At 37.2% G+C, this 19,990-nt stretch overlaps 1 protein-coding gene across 2 annotated transcripts in view; it reads left to right on the top strand.

Annotated features, from left to right (window-relative positions):
• Positions 1 to 19,990, top strand: part of LOC127964716 (alpha-1,3-mannosyl-glycoprotein 4-beta-N-acetylglucosaminyltransferase A) — a 46,733-nt gene that overhangs the window by 7,111 nt on the left and 19,632 nt on the right. The window contains exons 3-5 of one of the 2 annotated variants that reach the window (XM_052565025.1): positions 10,079 to 10,246; positions 11,004 to 11,144; positions 18,042 to 18,175. In XM_052565025.1, the coding sequence (XP_052420985.1) occupies positions 10,079 to 10,246; positions 11,004 to 11,144; positions 18,042 to 18,175 (443 nt within the window). The remainder of the gene's footprint in view (positions 1 to 10,078; positions 10,247 to 11,003; positions 11,145 to 18,041; positions 18,176 to 19,990) is intronic. The other variant, XM_052565026.1, reaches the window with a different exon arrangement.

Raw genomic sequence — 19,990 nt, 5'->3', positions numbered from 1 at the left:
GTGCTGTGGCTGTGTTTGGAATGATCTTTTGAGTGAAATTGAGCAAAAACGGGCAATATGGTGACTAAAACTTCTATGACCTTCAGGTTAAAAGTCCAATTCTCTAACCATTAGGCCACGACCGCCCCCAGAGGTTTTGATAAAGACCATAATTGATCATTACTAATATGGTATTACTATAATTTTTATTAACCTTTTTATTTTCAGTAGTAGTAGCAGCAGTAGTAGGATTACTACCTTGTGAGCCCATCTGTTATTTCATACTGTGCTTCTGGTAAGAGGTTTCTGAAGGTTATCAAAGTTAAAGTTACTGTAAGTGAGCATGAAGAGGGTGGGTTCATTTCCATGGGTGAGGCGATCTTGACTGCAATCAACAGCAACTGTTGCCCTGTTTCTTATTTATTGAATGTGGGACAGAAGGAGCATGTTGTGTGAACTTTCCATATCCCTTTGGGTTTTGACCTCTGCTGCACTCTGTCCTTGTTGGTACCATGTGTTAAAAGCATGTGACTTTGTCCTCTAAAGATGCTGACACACACACACACTCCCTGAAGACTTTTGTTCTGCTGTGGACTCTTGTCCTAGTGATTCTCAAAAGTGTTTGTGTGTATTCTGCAATTTTCAGTTTTTTAGCTTCCCGTTCCTCTAATACTCTTTGTTCATTGAAAAATTGTGAAATTTAATTTCCAGTCTCAAAGGTGCAGTGTGTAAATTCTACACTTCCTTTCGAGAAGCTACAGTGGCCGACACAGGTAAAGAGCAGACATTTATTCAAAGATAAATTAAGGAATTATATTTATGCAATAAATCAATGTTATTGCAAATGTTAATGTACTTGTTATTATATATGTATATATATATATATATATATATATATGTGTGTGTATATATATATATATATATATATATATATATATGTATATATCTAAATGAATGACAGTGAAGTGTTTAACAAGTGTTTTATCTTTAATCTTTTAAATAGATACATCGTAATATTTGAAGGTTAGTTTAGTCATTTTTTATTGTTTTTGTTTGTTTTGTTATGAACTTGAATGTCATCTTTTGTGACTGCACTTACAAAAGAGAAACTGGATGGCAGTTTATTTTAAGTTTTCAATTGACTAAAGATATAAGTTATTGTTACATTATGTTGTTAATAAAAGTTTTAAATTTGACAGTGTAATGTGGTACATTGCAAACAAAGGTCAGATATTATATTACATAAAAGTCTAGTTTGAAAAATGACAATCTGTGCTTTAAAGAGAATAAATGTAAAAATCGAGAATCGAATCGAACCATGACCTTAGAATCGAAAATGCAATCGAATCGAGGATTTGGAGAATCGTGACACCCCTAGTAGAAACATGGTGGCGACTTCCATTTAAGGGGGCTTAGAAACCAACTAGAGGCATCCTGTTGAAAAATGATAAACTCTTCCGTTTTTATAGGTTATCTGTTTCCTGCAGGGTTAGGCTGATGTCTGGTGCAACATGCAATCAAATTTGACCATTTTACATTTCTGAATGCATTCTCCTGATCTAATTGTGAATGATTCATTAGTGCATGTTGCTCTAAAGAAGCCTATTTGGAAATGTTTGTTTTAAATGTAACGTCACAAAGGCATTTGGATAATGCTGAATATTGGTTAAATGGCTATTTTTCCTTTTATTTTAGCTTTCCATTTAGTTTGAACTCTCATGAGGTCTGGCCCATTTTACATGAACTGGCTAATTCCTGATGGACTATTCACACAGAATGTGTGTGTTTTTACATTGAAAAACACAAGATGCAGACAGTAGAATGGGATAAAACATTAAGTGGAGACTCAACTTTTAACTTGAGCACTGTGTTTAATGTGTGAGACACTACGCAAGATGCGAGCGCAGTGGACAAACACATCCAAAAAACATCTGGAACATAGACAAAGATGCGAAGGATTACTACTGTATGTTAGAAGTGTAATGTTTGCACGCAGGTGACAGCTTAAAGCTTGCTGTTATTGTTATTGGTTAAACACTCATCTCTCTGAAGATTTGCTGTAGCTCACCAGATAAATGGTTTCAGATTAGGCCTATAGGTGTAAAATTGGTTGCAAACACTGTTTCATGTTGACTTTCCAGGAGTTTCACCCAAAAACCTGCTGCTTGTGAGATGAGAGTTTCTGGATCTGCTGGGCCCGTGAGAACATCAACTTATATTCCCATAATGGAGCTGAACTGCATTTCGGCACTTTGATTAATATTTCATGATGGCGTTTGAAAGTCGTCTTGGCTTCACCTTGTTTCAAGGGCTTAAGCAGCTTTGTTTTTTCGGTTGCTGATGTGGTTGCCTATGGACTTTCATCTTTTGTTCTTTGTAGTGCGTTTCTCCATCACACGACAGAACAAAGCCAGTCCCTCTGAAGGAGCTCTGTTCTCTGCGGTGTTCCACACGTACATTTTTTCCGCTGATGTCCTCTGTGAGTGACCTTTATTTTTTTTTTCTCATGACAAATTTCAGTGCGCATCCTGGGTAATCCCTGAGGGGCAAGAGTGAAAGTCTGGAGCAGCGCTCCTGAAGTGCGTTTGAGTTTGAGAGGGCTCGGGAAAGAGCTTTCACAGCTGCAGAAGAATAAAGAAAAGGTTGCATGTTCATCACTACACTCTCCTCGCCTAAAACCAGAAGCTATGCCTACAAAAACAAATTTACAGTGCATGAAGTTGATACCCCGGGCAAATATGTTAGGCTACTTGATGCTGTGGTCCTTTAAAAAAATGCATACTGTACTATACATGTGAGAAAAAAATTTAATTGAAAATGTTATGCTTTTTCTGAAACTTTTTAACCAAGGACCCATAGCTGGGAAAAAGTACTTTTGTTGGTGTGAAATCTAGTCATTTAAGTAGAAAGCCGCACAATCCGAATGCTGCATGACTGGACAAAAAGTCTCTCACGCAGAAGTTGCTCGTGGTCAAGATGGTCATGTGAATTTGGCACATTGATCGACGAAGTGCTTTTGTTTGGAAGTGATTTCTGTGTGAGTGTTGATTCATGCAGTCGTGGACAATGGACTTTTTTTGCCTGTAAAATTTCCCTGTGACTGCACCTTTAATCAACAATCAAATACTTGTCAGTCACGGCATTCATCAGCCAAGCAATTTTTCTAAAATAATAGTATTTTTCCTATAATAACCATTGTTTGTAAATAACTGTGATGGTTTGTCTCTCGTATCATTCCATACCCATATTCTTGCATATTTAAGTAGCATTGTAATAAGTGGACTAATGTAAAGTCAGCCATTCGTTGTAGGGAACACATGGTTTATTTTGCGATTTAATATACAGATGACTGCAAGATTTCTTATTTCATTGCATAACATATTTCATCTCTTTAGACTCCAATCAAATCCTGATGGATAAAATCAGCTCTTGTCCTACTTAATTTCCACCTCCGTATTCTCTTTCGCTTGTGCATATATCACATATTACATAAGTTTAATGGGTTGCAGATGTTTTTAAAATACAGTGATTGTTATGATGCCTCCCGGATGATGACCCAAAGCATATGTCAGCATTTTGGTGATATATGATATTGCACATCAAGACACATCAGATATGTTTATTAAAAATAGTGTAATAAAATACATATACTCACACACCATTGTAAAACCCATTTGGTTCAGGGTTAAAGTTACTTTCCTTAGAGTGGTTCATTAACATAATGTTGGCAGGGTTGTTGTCAGCGTGATTGAACAATGTGTCCATTTTTTGTCCTCACTATGTAAATCAACAGCTTTTAGTAAAATAAGCCTAATCCAACACCAAATTTATTTTGAAACTAGGTTGGGACTTTTGTATACTACTGTATTATACACGGACAGGTTCGACGTGCCTTGAAACACAATCACCAAAATTCAGAGAATGTGCACCGACACTTTGGCTCATCCATCACATTTACTTTCTTTATGAACATCTGGGTAGAAGCCTGAGAGGCGGGAATGGAGGGGCAGGGGAAAAGATAACAAGATTACTGGGATATGCAACAGTTTATGTGCTAATCCATTTAAAGTGCCTGCAGTATGTCGGGATATTGAATGGACTTTCTGTGGTTGAGACAGACACTAGGGTAATGGTGATTTAAAGGCTGACTGTCCCTCATGGCTGGTTGGTAGATTCTTGCAAAATTAGCTATAATCTGATGCTGGCATGATGTTGTAATGCAGTAAAGAACTATTAGAAAAATAATCTATGCTAGTGTTTGTCATTTCCAAGAGGCCCGATCCCACTTGGGGGGCCACAGGATGGCTTATAATTATTTAAATGTAAACTTTTTTTTTTTTAATGAAGATACTGCATTTTCTGTCTCTAAATCTGAATGCTAAAAGAGCAGATAAAATTGAAATAAATAATTTTATATATTTTTCCCACTTCTCAGTCAAAAAACATGTTTTCAGCCTGGTTTAAAAAATGATTTTGGTCTATATGGCTAATTGTGGCCATCATGACAACTGTGAGGGGGGTGGATTTTTTTTTATAACTCATCCTTTTAAATTCTATTAAGCCTTAAAGTTCTGCATAATTAAGGGCGTGGCCACTTGAGTGACAGGTGGATTGCCACTGCCATTGAGTTATGTGGGTGTGGCTTCAGTTCCTGCATTTTTGCCCATTTTCGATTGTCTGGTGAAGTCGAGCAGTGACGCGCTGCCAAGATGACGATGGCTCACTCTGCACACTTTGAGCTTCAGGAGTCTACATGTGACGTCATGGAAACTACCCTTGTTTTTATACGGTCTATGGTTAAAGCCCTTTCACACCTGCACAGCATGCGATAAACAGACCTGCGCAGTTTAAAACATCTAGATTTGACATCTGCCCTTTGAACACAAGAATCTCCAAATGTAGGGCTTAATGGGAGAGTTTTCAATTCGCTGAAGGTGACCCTACGCTCATCGCATCAACGCTGTTTCCTCCAGCAAAAATCTAGCCCTTAACACACATGAACGTATACATTATGTTGGTATTTTTTATATTATATCTATATAATGCTCACAAGAATAGCCTACATCCTTAAATATAAAAGTACAGTTAACATCAAGCTACACTTGAAAATGTATGTAATTATGTATTTGCTTAGCCACTTTAAACCATTGAGTGCTTATAATTACGTCCAATTGTGATCTATAGTTGATTTTGATTAATAAGCAGACACGTGCACTCTTTGTATATTTAATAATGTTAATAATAATAACATTTAACATCCCTTATTGCTATTAAATTACCATGAGCTGCATACAAAACACATACAAGAAAATATATTGACATTATCGTGTCTATTTGCTTTGATATTTCATTTGTAGAAAAAGAGTGCCAATTGACTCATAACACTCGCACACGTGGAAGAAAACGGACGGTGCTCTACAGATTATTCTGTATAAAGAACATGCGAGAATAAATCTGTTCTCAAATAATAACGATAAGAAGAACTTAGCATCCACTCTCTTCTCTTCTTCTTCTGTGTTTGTTTAAACTGGTTTTGGAAACCGTGCCACCACTTCTGCCTTTTTGTGCAACAGCAGCTGCTCCGGTCATGTGATCCTAGCTCAAGTCTTATTGGACGGCTCGTGTTTTCGCTTTGCGAAACCTGAAAAGATTCGTTGGATTGGTAAAAAAAAAAAAAAAAAAAACATTTGCATTTTCGGTATGCAAATGTTCGCAGTCTATCTGGAAGTATCCATAGAAATCTAATGTTTTATTCCAGGGCGTCATCGTGTCCAAAATTCGTTCTGCTTTTTCGTGCCTTAAAGGGGGGTCTTATTATGCGCTTTTACTAAGTCTTGATTTTGTTTTGGGGATGTACTATAACAGGCTCTCGTACTAGGTTGTTTAAAAAAAAAAAAAAATCACATTTTTTAAATAATTCCAATCCCTTTCTCCCAAGTTTGGCTCGAATAGTTCCTGTATCAAATGAAGGCCTGCCTTCTGGAATATGAGATGTGCTGTGATTGGTTAGCTGGGCCAGTCTGTGCTGTGATTGACAGCACTCAGCACCTGGTCAGGAAATATCCTGCCTCTTACCAAAGTTGCCTGCTGTGAGCTAAAGTGTAAATATTGCATCAAAATCAAATCAATTTGAGCGCGATTTAAACCCACATGATTGTAACCACTGTAAGCTCGTCTGTCTTGGGAAAACTAGCACATCTCCGACATGGTGATAACACTTGCTGCATTCTCTAGTGCAGCCCAACCAGGTCTCGTCCCATTTGTCAGTATTTGTGATGTGATATAAATCCCAGAACATATGTGCTGTACTTCAAATAAGTAGTTCATTATAGTTTTTGAATGGTGTTTTCTGTTAAATAAAATATCTCCTTTTGAATTGGACTCTTTTTTTATGCTCAAAACGCAACAGTACAGACTAACTAAAGTTGCAAAAGTGAAAAAGCATAATAGCACCCCTTTAATACAATAAGTTGTAATGTTAAAGCCTGAAATCATAGTCAGTTTTTGTGAAGTCTGACTAACAGACTTGTAATGTGATTTGTAGCTCTGTCTCGTCCATCATTTATACAAGTTTCATTTACAAGTTACATTTTCAAACTACAAGATTGTTTTATTATTGAAATGGCTAGCGTCATGTGAAACTGTATGTTTTACATCGTCGTTCTTCAGGATGGTGAATTTGCTAAATACTGCAGAGGCGTTGATATGTAAACACAGGAAGTGAAGTGCTCCGGTTCTGACCTCCAGTATCATGAAAATTTCCAGAAGGAGCTGTTAAAGGTGTGGTATGAATGGTCTGAGTGTACTGAGGAGGGAGCTTTCAGTTGACTAAGTGAGACTATTCAGGTTTTTTGATTTATAGTAGATTTTTTTTTTTTTTTTTTAGTAGGTTTTTGAAAGACGTTCTGACTTAAGTTCACCCAGGCTGCATATATTTGATCAGAAATATAGTATTATAACAATACTGCAAGTTAAAATAATTGCTATCATTATTACTCTAGGCTTCAGTGTCACATGATCCTTCTGAAATCATTCTAAAATGCCTTTTTGCTACTCAAAAAAAAAAAAGCTTATTGTTATCGCTGTTAAAAACTGCTTGGCTGTGCTACATTTTTGCTTAAACTGTATTTTTTCCTCCTTCTCACAATTCTTTGATTAAACAAAGTCCAAAAAGGAATAGATTTAAAATGAGTCCTGAGCTGTTCAGTATGTATTCTTGTTTGAGCCAAAACACCTTTGTCGTCCTGTGTGTTGTGTAAAGCCCTTAAGGATGTTAACAGCTGTATGTGTACACATCCATTCTCTCTTGTAAATCACCCTCAACAAGCTCTCTGCCCAGGGCTGCAGCACTGTGCTGCATCTTATTTAATGTACGTATGTGTGTGTCTGAGACAGACTTGTGTGTGTATATATAATAGGCCTGCAGCTCTTTAGGCGTGCCTTCTTAATTCGGATTACAACCTAGAAGCTTGAACACACACTCAGGTCAGTGTTGTATTCTTTATATTCACACAGGCCTAACATTTACAATTTTGTTTGCCGATGGTGTCAGATGTATTAAGAAAATCTGATGATCCGCTAACAAACAGTGTAATGTGATGCTCTTGTTATTGTTGGATGGAGTGCCTTTACTCTCCAACATACTAAAGTCATTATCTTTGGGAATATGAGATTTTCCCCATAGCACTGTCTGATTGCCTGGTCAAACCACAGAGGAGTTCAGGAACAGTTCAGCGTGATCAGTTATATAGAGTTGAGCACAGTGAGCTGTTGTGATGCCATGTGGCTTTAGATGGTTGTATTTTGATGGAGTATTACAGTATGCATGCATTAATCTTCTTGTACAGATCTAAACTGGTTTAGAAACTGCTACATTTCTGGAGTTTTGCGTGTAAACTGCATCTGATTAGCGAAACTGCCTCGAAGTATAATATATATATATATATGTATATGTATATGTATATATATATATATATATATATATATATATATATATATATATATATATATATATATATATATATATATATATATATATATATATATATATATATATTTTTTTTTACATTATAAATGTTATTAATGTCACTTTTCATAAAGTTAATGCATCCTTGGTGAATAAGTGCAATTTCTCAAAAAAACAAACAAAAAAAAACGCAGCCATAGCGAGAGTTCTTGGCATTTTATTTGCAAATATATTTCCAATTTGATATGTTTCACATTTTCATTTGATTTTCTTACACCGCTGGACAGTTTTAGTATACAATGACTAGATAATTAATTAGTAAGAGTGCAAAATGTATGTTAAGAGTCCAAAAGAGCCAACAGTTTAAGAAAATCCCATTTAAATCCATTCATAAAAAGAAGGGAAGAGAACTCAAATGCAAGCCAAGAACACAGGATGTAGCTGAAGGGAAACGGAAACGCTGAGATGCTGGATCCTTACAAACCCCCTCTGTGGTAAGATGAAGAGCTTGTTGGGAATGTAGAAGCTTAGGTTAAAAGATAGATCAAGAAGAAACCAGTGAGAGACTTGCTGAGGTCAAACAAGCAGTCATTCTTCAGCTGTCATAGCAGAAGTTCAAAGCAATCAGGCTCCTGTCTGTGTGAAGAGAGTCTGACATTTCTATGTAGACACAAATTGATGTTCTTGTGGCAAACTGGACAGGAACATCCTCACAGAAATTGAACCGTAAGCTTTTGGATAAAGAAAATCTAAGTTGATTGACTGAAAGCTTTTGTTTCAGTCATATACAAACCACCAGTACGGTCTCCTTTGTGCATAGAACAAAACATTGAGCTTCATGAAACCCTGAGACCCTTACAGATGCATTAAATGTGAGGTCTTGTTTCAGGGTGAGGTCTGACTCACAGCATGTTGAGTCTGCAAATAAAGTAGGCGGTGTGATCCAAGGCTAATCTGAGGGCACTTCCCACATATCTCTCTCTCTCTCTCTCTCTCTTTCTGTCTCTCTCTCTATTCTTCTCTCGCTCCTCTTCATGCTGAGCAGCAGAAAGATAACCTTGCGGGAACCCCGTGTCTCAGAAAAACTATGATGCACTCAGGAAAAGGCAGGCAGGTCTGGTTCCTGAAAAGAATGCTTTTGCTTGACTTTTTAGATAATGGACAGTTCAGTTGTATTTTCTATTACACTTAGGGTTTTTTTTTTTTAGCCTCAAACTTATGACAATTTCATGTTAATGTTCATTAAGCTTTTTTGTAGCCTAGCAGCAGTTGTATGCTAAAATTCCAAAACGATTCAAAAGTGTTGTTCACCAAGGGGATTTTCATCTTATAGTTACATGATTTTCATGAAAAAAACTTCTTAATTCTTTTAAAAGTGGTAAACGAAATCAATTTTATGTCAAAGCGAGCTTATACAGGTCTAGATAAATTGGTACATGTTTCAGAAGTGTCACTGCCTTAACTTATAGTGAGTTTTGCCTCCAAATACTGTTACAAAAACACAATTATACATTTTCAATACATCCAGATATTCTGAAAATGTTACCTTGTTTTGGCTGGTATATGAAAATAAAAAATAAAACTTTAAATAGTGTGCAGCACAATAAGACTGGAATAGGGTTGTGGATTCATTGGTGTGTTGGCGTCTTTCTTGGGCTCTCATTCAAGTTTATATTTATATGTAAATGTAAGTTGTTTGCATATTCTCCAGTGACTCAACTTCTACTTTTGACATCTTACCCCTGATGTTGGTTAAGTACCGTCATTTGTCACAGTTTTTTTGATATCACCGTTTTTAGTTCAAAGTTATTTTTAGTTGATCAAAATATTAAAGTAGAAGTATTAGTTGCTGTCCTAGCAGTGTTTAGTGTTATTCATATTATTAGCTTTTTTACATTTTCAGTTTTCATTTGAACTTTTCTTTAGTAGTTTGTCTGTTTGTCATTCTTACTTTTTTTGTACATTACCATTTTACTAAAACTATTTTGTTTTAGTTTTTCAAATTAAACTTATTTGTAACCAAGGCTTTCTATTATTTTTAAGTTTGAGTTCTTCATGTACTTTATTTGAATAACCTAGGCACTGCATGATTCGGACCTCACGTTGTGTCCACCCTTCCTCTCCTCTCTGTAGAGAAGTTGGTAGCCTATCAGAGGGAGTTTCACGCCCTGAGGGAGCGTCTGCGTGCGGCGGAGCACCGAACCCTCCAGCGCTCCTCTGAGCTCAACTCAATCCTCGAGCAGTTCAGACGGGCCATCGCAGAGACCAACGGCAGCAAAGATGCTCTCTCCAACTTCTCAGGTTACTGAATGTTAACATAGATCTACACAAAAGAGTTAATCACCGTATTATTATCTGTCATGCATTGAATTGGCATATGTTCCACAAATTAGTGGGGACAAACATACCCTTTGTTTGGTTTTCTAATAAGCAAGCAGTTATTTAATTATTTACCTACAAGTTATTAAAGAGTGCTGCAGTTTCTGTTCACTTTTTCAGTTGCCTTGGCTCCAGAAGAATTTTTTCCCATTGATTTTTCCCATAGGGATAAAAAAAAAAAAGAATTTATAAGCCAACTATGAGGTGAATTCTAACATTAAACGCTTTGAATCAAAAAGGTATTTGAAAATTAGACAAAAAGACAAAGCCAAACTTTAAAATTGAATTGTTACAGGTTTGTTACGTTTCCAAGGAACAGCTGTCTTAGACTTCAGTTCATAATGCGTTTGTGCCTTAAGTTTAGTTTGGTTTGTCTTTTTGGATAATGCATTTAAACTGCTCTCGCCTGCTTCTAGGTACTGAGGATCAGTAATTAAGTGTACAATATTTACTGAGTGAACAATAATTATTTTAGCATTAGAAACACTATTTTGACTAAAGATTTGACACATACTGGTGTGTATTAACCATTACAGTAACATAAAAAAATATTGTGTAATCACCAGTAGTGTTAGTTTAGGGGCCTGTGGCACAAGCCTTACACTGGTTGGTGGTCTGATAAATTTAATAAGCACTGTGTATTATTGTAAGAAAGCTGAAGTACCCTGGTTTCTTACAGATGAGACACAGAAGCTGCTGAAGGAGTTGGCTCACAGGAAGCCCCTCCAGGTGCCAAATATCTACCACCATCTGCCTCATTTGCTCAACAATGAAGGCAGCCTGCACCCTGCCGTACAGGTGGGCCAGGGACGTACCGGAGGTGAGCCAAACAACATGCTATTCATCAGCAGATCATTATCAGAAATCTGAAATATCACTCTCTTCAAGATAAATTGGTTTGAATGTCCTTTGAAGAAGACCCAACTTTGATTAATGACTAAACTGTGCTGGTTTCTACTGTTCTTTAGCCAAGTCCACCGGACAAATGCTAATCACTGTTATAGCCTTGTTAAGACTCAGAGCTGTCATGTGAGGTTTGTTTTTCACCCTCTATTCCTCACATTTTCACCCAAACAATGGGGTGTTTCTGTCTGCCGCGTCCTTGCTTGTGGTTTTATGTTACACGGCTGTTATCCACGGGCTGTCACAGTCCCGGTCAGTGTGTCGGAGTGGGAGCTGTAGACATTTTGACCGTCCTTCACACACCCACAACAGGCCTATCAGATTCTCATTAGAGAAATCAAACCCGTGGGTTCGGTGAGGGTTATATAGAGGATAGTTATGGGGACATGAATGCGTGGGAACGTAAGGAATAGGAGCCACTTACCAACATTTTATTTGGGGGAGGTGGCACAGTTGGGAAATCTTTTGAGTTATGAAACCATTATAATGTGTTTTTGGTTTAAATTAAGGTATTATCATTGGTTATCATATCTCATATATCCTAGCATATCATAATTGTTTATCATAAAAGTAAGGAAAACATTTGTTAAATTTGAAAAAATGCATGAAATAGCAGATAATTCATTCGTTCATACATTTATTCATTTATTCAATATTAGATACCACATAGGCTTATGAGTTATTTAACTGCACACACTCTTTTCTTTCTGTTTTTAGATTTTGAACATAATTGAACATTATATATTTATTTTCTCCTCCCTCTGAGCTGTTGAGTTTATTCTTTTTTTTTTTCTGAACTATGCCCGGGTATGTGGTTAGTTGCATTTTGCATTGCTTTTTTCACCTCCTGCTTCCTGCAACCTTACTGGTTATTATACATTTTGAGGTTTCAAAACATAAGTAATTCAGTTGGAACTGGACAGGAAATCTAGGGATTTTCAACACATGAGCAAACACTGTGTAAAATATATAAGTATTTTCTCTTCCCCTTTCGTTTTCTGTCCAATCTGTGCATGAATATGTGGTTAGTTGCATTTTGCACTGTTGCTTCTCTTCCACTTGCTTTCACAACTAGTGCAGACCTGCAGTGATGTGCAGCACATTTTTGCTTCACTCCCTACCAGTTAAAAACTATCGCATTAAAACACTGGGAAATACCTCAGGTAAATTCTCTGAAGGAAATGAGACCGAGAAAAGAGGAAATAAAAATCCCGATATATTTCTGCTGTATTTGATGTATCCATAAGCTGACCAGAACTAATCATAGTGGTTGTGATTGTGGCAATGTAAACAAATATTTATCTCTTGTAGTGGTCGACCGATATATCACCAAGGCCTTAGGCTTTTTTCAAATATCGGCATTGGCTGATACGCCAGTAGGCTTTTGCGTTGAGAGCGTTTGGAAGTTGTGACATTACCATGAGGAAAAAAAAAACATCTTCCAAAATAAACCATGGCTAACAGTCAGATTCAGCCGTTTATTTATGATCCAGAATCAGATCCCGAGGCTGAAACTGAACAAGAGCAGCAGCAATAACGACTCGCTCCGAGCGGGGCTCGAACCCGGGTCTCCGGCATGGGAGGCGGACGCACTAACAAGGAGGCAGAGATATTTGAAGCAGTTTTACTCACCGCCTGCGGTTCCAACTCACGATCGTGACCCTTTTTCGTTGGGATTGCATCATCCTTAAGAAATAAACGATACGCAAATCCGTCGTCAAACTGGGCCTTGTTTGTAAAACAAGCATCTTCGAAATGCAGGGAACAAACAAAGACACTTGCACAACTCCGTTGATGCTCTGTAAAAATAAACTCCATCCACTGGTCCCTTAATGCTGTTTTTTTTTTTGGTAATCTGTGCAGGGTTGTCTTGCCCTGGCAACCAAAAACACACTTCTTTTGTGACATTTCGCGACGCTCTCGCTCTGATCAGTGAAGTCTGTTGTGCTCTCAGTGCTGTGCTATACAGGAGCGCGTGCTCTTCCGGCAGAAGTGCCGTTAGGACCCATATAAGGAAATTCCGCTCCATCTAACGTCACACAGAGCCATACTCGAAAAAAACTTTCAGAAACTTGTGACAAACCGGAAGGAGTATTTTGGGAACAAAAATACTCCTTCAAACGTACAACTTAATTTTTGAAACTTTGTCCATGTTTAGCATGGGAATCCAACTCTTTAACAGTGTAAAAAACTCAGTATGCATGAAATAGCATTTCACCCCCCCCCCCCTTTAACAAAGGAATTAGTGTAAACGAAAAGTATTAGAATGATTGCTTTTATATTATTAGTAATAGAAAGGCAAACATTATAATACTCTCTCGTTTGCCTGTCAGCATCAAGCAAATACGCATTTATATAATTTAAACAAATCTTTGAATGACTAATGAACATTTAATTTAACAAACCTTGCAAACTTAGTCGAATCCAGCTGTGAGATCTTGTGAAGTGTGTATGTGTATCCAGCATGATCACGTGTTCTGTGTGTGACGGTCGGTCTGTGTGAATTGAATGCTTTAAACTTTACACTCGTGATTTCAACTTATGCTACACTTTGTGCATTTGCCCACTGTCATAATCATGTAATTTTCTATGTGTTATATGTAAAATGAGTGTTACCCTGACTTTATTGGAAATATATGATTCCCAATGCACACAATTTTTTTAATCCATTCTAAAAACAGTAATTCATTATTTTTTTAATTATCGGCTTTATATTGGATATTGGCCCTCTGCTTTTCAAGATATCAGCATCAGCTGTCAAAAAAACAATATCAGTCGACCACTAATCTCTTGAATCTCTTGGTAATTTATTAATGTGCATATTGTAAGTCAAAGTCCCCTTAAAGTCTGTAGTGCGTGCAGCCCTTTTTGATTGGTTGGGCTAATTTTTTATTTTTTTTTGTAATATTGACCAATCCACTGATCTGGCTAATTGACACCCTAAGCCTGGAGCTGTCGTGCTCTTTTGTGGTGCGCTCTATTTTGTTCTTGTTTGTGTGACACATTGTACTGCACTATACTGTATCAGGCAGTATGTGGGTTAACGACAGATGAGTTAAGGCAACGGCTAGGTGGCTTTATTACAAGCGACATCCTATGCTGGGACAGACTGCAGTGAATGACAACAATGACGTTAGAGAATGTCAAAAAAAACCTTGTGTGACTGACCCCTGTCACACGAGGAGGTTGTTTTTCTGAGCGTATGGGAAAAACAGAGAGAACTCGTTGTTTTTGGAAAGCTGAAGCCCACCCGTGCTTTACGCCTGCCTCCTCCAAACCCACAAATGGACCTCTCCGGCTGGCTACAGTAATCTCAGCCTCCTGTTTCCAGACTGTCTGTGGGCAAGACGGTGGCCGGCTCTGGCTCTTGCCTTTGCCTGCGGTCCCTCTCTTCTCAATGAGATCGTGGCTTAGAGGACTATTTTTAGAGCTGTAAATGGGGACATCATCTTCTGTACAGACCCTAGAGACTGTGCACAATATCTCATGCTCAACACCACCCCCTGATCGATGTAGACTTGGGTTTGCAAACGGTTGTTTGATAAGATTACATTGAGAGGATCTAAAATAATCATGCCAGTTGTATGAAAAATAACCGATGACCTAATAAAAAGCATTATACAAGGAAACGTTTTTGAAAAATATTTATACCATTCATACTGAAATGTAATTACTCTGAATGCCATGTGGTGTAACCATCATGTAAAAATTTAAGTTGTAAAGTGTATATATATATCTACAAATTTTATACATTTTAAATTCAAAATGTTTTTGTAGAGTTTCACCACTATTTACAGATGACTTTGTCTCATTATAAAAATATAAAATTTTATGAGACTTCTTGTCACTTTAAAAAAAATTCTGCATATTTTTGCGTTCTTAATACACCACATGACTTTTTTTGGTCGCACCACATTATTTTGGCAGGCTCAAATAAGCATTAAAGAAATGTTAATGTTTTCAAAAGAAATAATAATGGGATATGCCAAGTTACTTTAGAGTTTGTATTTCAAGAGTATCATTATTTTTTCTTCATTATGATATCATGCAAGTTTTACAAACCTGATTGATTTTTTTTTTATGCCCCTAAATGTATAACAAAATTAACTTTGGTCACACTTTATTTTCAGATCTTATTCTCACTATTAACAAACAATAAACTAAGATTTTTCCTCAAACTCCTAATTTTCTGCTAATTAATAGTTACTAAGGTAGTTAAGTTTAGGTATTGGACAAGATTAGGGATGTAGAATATGATCATGCAGAATATGTGCTTTATAAGCACTAATTAACAGCCAATATGTTAACAATAGGCATGCTAATAAGCAACTAGTTAATAGTGAGAATTAGTCTCTAAAGCGTTACCTGAATTTTAATTCAAAACTAAAAACCTATTCAGTTAATGAGCATTATGCAATATATTATGTAATGTGATGGGGTTAATTTGTTTATCAGTTGTAATGAGTAAATCTAGCTTTACCTCTCATACAGGGTCCCTAAACCTGCAAAGTCTGAAAACCCTTGATATACACAATAAAAAAAACAAGTCTGAGAGGATTGTTTGAGACGCTCTCATTGTAAAAATGTTCAACAACGTAAGATTTTAATGAAAGACCCTAGTGTCTCAAACACGCTGTTTTTCTCCCTCAGTAAGGAACTGTAACATCCCTAGAGACCGTCTGTGTATAACTCTGCTGTGGTCTAGTCTCAAGGCACATCGAGTGGCTGTCTCAAAGAGAAGCATACAGACTTCACATACTGCAGATGAAGAGTGAAGAAAGCGCGTTCTGGGAGAAAGAATGCAGCTCAGCGGCTCTTTATGTAACTGAGCGCCTGAAGGCCAAACGCTGCTTTTGTGAAAGAGAAGAGGTGGCGTAGGAGAGGATGACTTGTGTTGAATGCACATTAACTTAAAAACATGCTTTTTTTTTTTTATTGGTATTGTGCCACTTTTATTTTTTTTCTTTGTCTCAGGTGCTTTACCTCTCTGTCTGATACGCATCATCTCTTTAATGTGCTCTCTCTATCTCTCCCTGTCTCTCTTTGATCCTCAACCTACTTTACTCCTTACTCATGTGGTGTTACCTCTCAAAACACTGTCTTTCAGTGGCAAGCCATGCAAAACTAGGATATTTTTTTACTTTCTTCTGTGTATTGCAGTGTGACAGAGCTTCTCTCAGTCTGTCACTCAAATTGAACATAAACGCACACACTAGGGTTGTGACGGTGAGAATTCTTTTTCCACCGGTTAATTGACGTGACCGCACCGGTAATACCGGTTTCACCGTGGGAGCATTCCTTCTTTTTCTCGCTTTCCTTTGCTTTGAAATTGCTTGTAAAAGCGGCATGCACATTTTACTTTCACTTTCAAATACAGGCAATTTGGCATGAAGCAATTGTTCATTTTTAATTTGTATGATATTGATATAATGATATTTGATATATGATATGATAATGATATGATATTTGATATAATCCAAAATATTGCCATACAGGAACTTTTGCATTTCGTTTCGAAACTAAATCATCCACATCATCTTGTCTATCTCACCTCACTCTTCTTGTCAGTCAGCTGGACTCATTCTCCTCACTGGAGAAAAAAAATCTGATCTGTGATGCAACTGTCGTTCGGCATGCTGCATTGAGCAGCTGCCTTCAGTTTTTAATTGTAGTGTTTTCTTTTACTGAACTAAAATATTTTTATTACTATTAAAAAAAAATCAAACCGACGGTCTGGGTCGGTGCCATGGTGGGCAAGTGACATAACCAGTGTTGCAGCTTAACACCGGTATCACCATCAACACTGTCTAGCATGCCCCTACACACACACACACACACACACACACACACACACACACACACGCACACAGCAGTTCAGCCTAAGCACCTGTGTGAAAAGTGCTCCTGTCCATTACTGATTAAGTTAAGCATGCATGCATATCACCAATATGATTTCAAAAGATTCAGGTTTGCTATTTAAATTATGTCCAGATTTGTTTTTGGTTTGTATTTTTTATATTATTATTATTATTTTTATTTATTTATTTATTTATTTTTGTAGAAGAGGATGAGACTTTTTCTAAACTCATTAAGATATGCATGAAGGCTGTTATCAGTGTTTTCTACTGTCTATACAGAAAAATCTAAGAAAATAAATGATATTTATGATAAATGTTAATAATGTTTTTTAAAAAATAATTCATAGATCGAAAGGAACAAATTTATACAACATTGCCATGATTTTTACTAATACAAGGAAACAAATTAATAAAATATGGCATTGACTTTATAAGGCAAGGTAACATATCTTTTTTCATTTTTTTTTTTCATAATACCTTTTTTATATGCTAGTCGCTACTCACATGCTGTTAACACTTGTTATTGGTCCCTTATTGAGTGTCTTGTTTACTCATTATGTTCTGATTGTATCAGGAGTCAGAGTCTGTTCTTGTGCTTTTCTTCCTTCCTGAAGGGAAGCTGAATTTCATTGCTTTTCTGATGCTCAGAGATGCAGTACAATAGAGCAAAGTAATGCGTTTGCCCTGGGCACCTCCTTGTGTGTCTTTCATATCTGGACTTTACTCTTGTGCTACTCTGCATGCCTCTTCTATTTCAGATATCGAGCCACAATAATACAGCCACAGAACATCAGTAAACTTCCATGTCACATATTCATCTTGTATGGCAGCCTCTAAACAAACCGATTTCATGTTATTTATAGTAGTTTGTCTTCTGCCAAGCGATGACTGTATGAAGTGCTGGTAAATTGAGTTTATGAGGCAGGAATTGAGGTTTTGTTCTCTTTTCTATGCAGTTTCCATGGTGATGGGCATCCCCACGGTGAAGCGGAAAGTAAAGTCATACCTGTCAGAGACACTTCACTCACTCATCGATAAACTCTCGGCGGAGGAGAAGCTCGACTGCGTCATTATAGTGTTCGTAGGAGAGGTGAGCATTTTTCTCATTGGTTTGAGAAAGTGTGTTTGTTTGTGTGCGAGGATTGCGGCTGGCTGTCTTCCTGTTTGTGCAGATTCATCATACGCAGCTTGATATGATGGAAATGATTGTGCGGTGCTCACACTGACTAAACAAGTGCTTCTCCGTGAAGATCTAAGTCCACTCAGATGTCAAAAGCACACAAAAAAACATTCAAATGATGTTGGTTATGTCTGTGAATGTAAGCAGTTGGTGAAGAAACTGCATGTGTATCAGTATATTCAATCTGTGAAACCACTTCTCTTGGAAAGAGTAACATCAAAAGGAAGTTTAAAGTTTACAGTTTTTAGTACAGTGTCATATTTACTTCACGTTCAGTGTAAGAGTCGTGAGACTATCAGCAGCTTTGTAAATGGCTGAGTTGGGTCAGTGGGGTTTGTTGTTTGCTGTCTGTTACCACCCGTTGAGGGGTGTGGGTGGTTCATGCTGAGAACAGGGGTCTCGATGATTTTATGCTGCTGTCTGAAGGTTCAAACAAGAGGAACAGACATGCAGACATACCCAGCAGGATTAGTCTCAATTTGTCTGAATTTGTTCTGAGATTGATTGAAAGGGTTATTTTGGCCCAATGTCATGTTGAAAACCAGAATTGAAAAGTAGAACTGTACTCACAAAATGCTTCTTTTCAGATTTTCTTTTCTTTTCTTTTTTTTTTTTGACGTTTTGCTCCTTAAATGAACATTTTCAAAATTCACAAATGCATATGGAAAAAGTGTGTTATGTTTACATTTTCTTTGCCCACAATGTAATTTATGCTTTTTTCACACATTTGATTGAGAACTAGAGCCATATAAATGCCACATTAAGGTTATGTATGCCAATGTGACTCTAGTTCTTTTAGCTTCATGAAAAACAAACCTTCTCTGTATACAGGCAGCTGATTAGATGCAAAGAATATGTCATTAATATGTTTTTAGACCTGGAAAATTATCAAGATATTTTGAGAAACTAGCTTTATGGTCAAAAAAATATTGATGCCCTTTGAATTATTGACGCCAAAGTTTTTTCCATAAAAACGTAAAGTAGCCTGCAGCAATTAGGCTATTGTAGAACATAGCCTACACTTAACTTTGAAACTTTTAGACTGTCAGCAAATCTTTTTTGCATTTTTTTTCCTATTGTTTTACATGTTCTTGTTAAGAAACACTGGCATGTAAACATGATCGGGGGAAAGTCGGCTCCTTAGTCTTTTAACAATAATGCCGGCCGCGGAGAAAACGCACTCTGACGGCACAGACGTTGTCAGAACTCAGCGAATAAGTTTTGTGAAGCGCTTCTTGTTTTCGTTTCATCACTAAATGGGATCCTCATCTGGTGGAATACATGGCTCCAGCAAGAACTGTTCCCACTCGCCTCGGCTGGACTCTCTGTAATCATTGCTGAAGAACTGGCTCAGTCTTTTTTCCGACGAGTGGGCATTGCATCCTCTTCATCATTTTTTTTTCTTACCTCTCAGGTTTCTCGATGAAAACATGAGAGATGTTTGTGCCAAGGGTCTAGGGAACACGTGAGAAGAGGAGTTTTCACTGCATTCTCCAATTTAGCGGTGTTTATTCGTTGCTTGAGAGATGCCGCAACGATATTCTTGAATTTGGTCACTTTCTGTGATTCTCCACGGCATATTTAAAGTACTGTAGAAGACCGCACTTCTTTGGGGCCGTTCACATATCGCGTCTTTTGCGCGCTCAAGTACGTTATTTCCAATGTAGGCACGCGGTATGTGCTCATAATGGAAGCGATGCGCACGCGGTGCAATGCGCCCGTTTT

Source organism: Carassius gibelio, chromosome B9, assembly GCF_023724105.1.
Source record: "Carassius gibelio isolate Cgi1373 ecotype wild population from Czech Republic chromosome B9, carGib1.2-hapl.c, whole genome shotgun sequence".
NCBI lineage: Eukaryota > Metazoa > Chordata > Actinopteri > Cypriniformes > Cyprinidae > Carassius > Carassius gibelio.
This window is presented reverse-complemented; position numbering and strand designations above follow the sequence as displayed.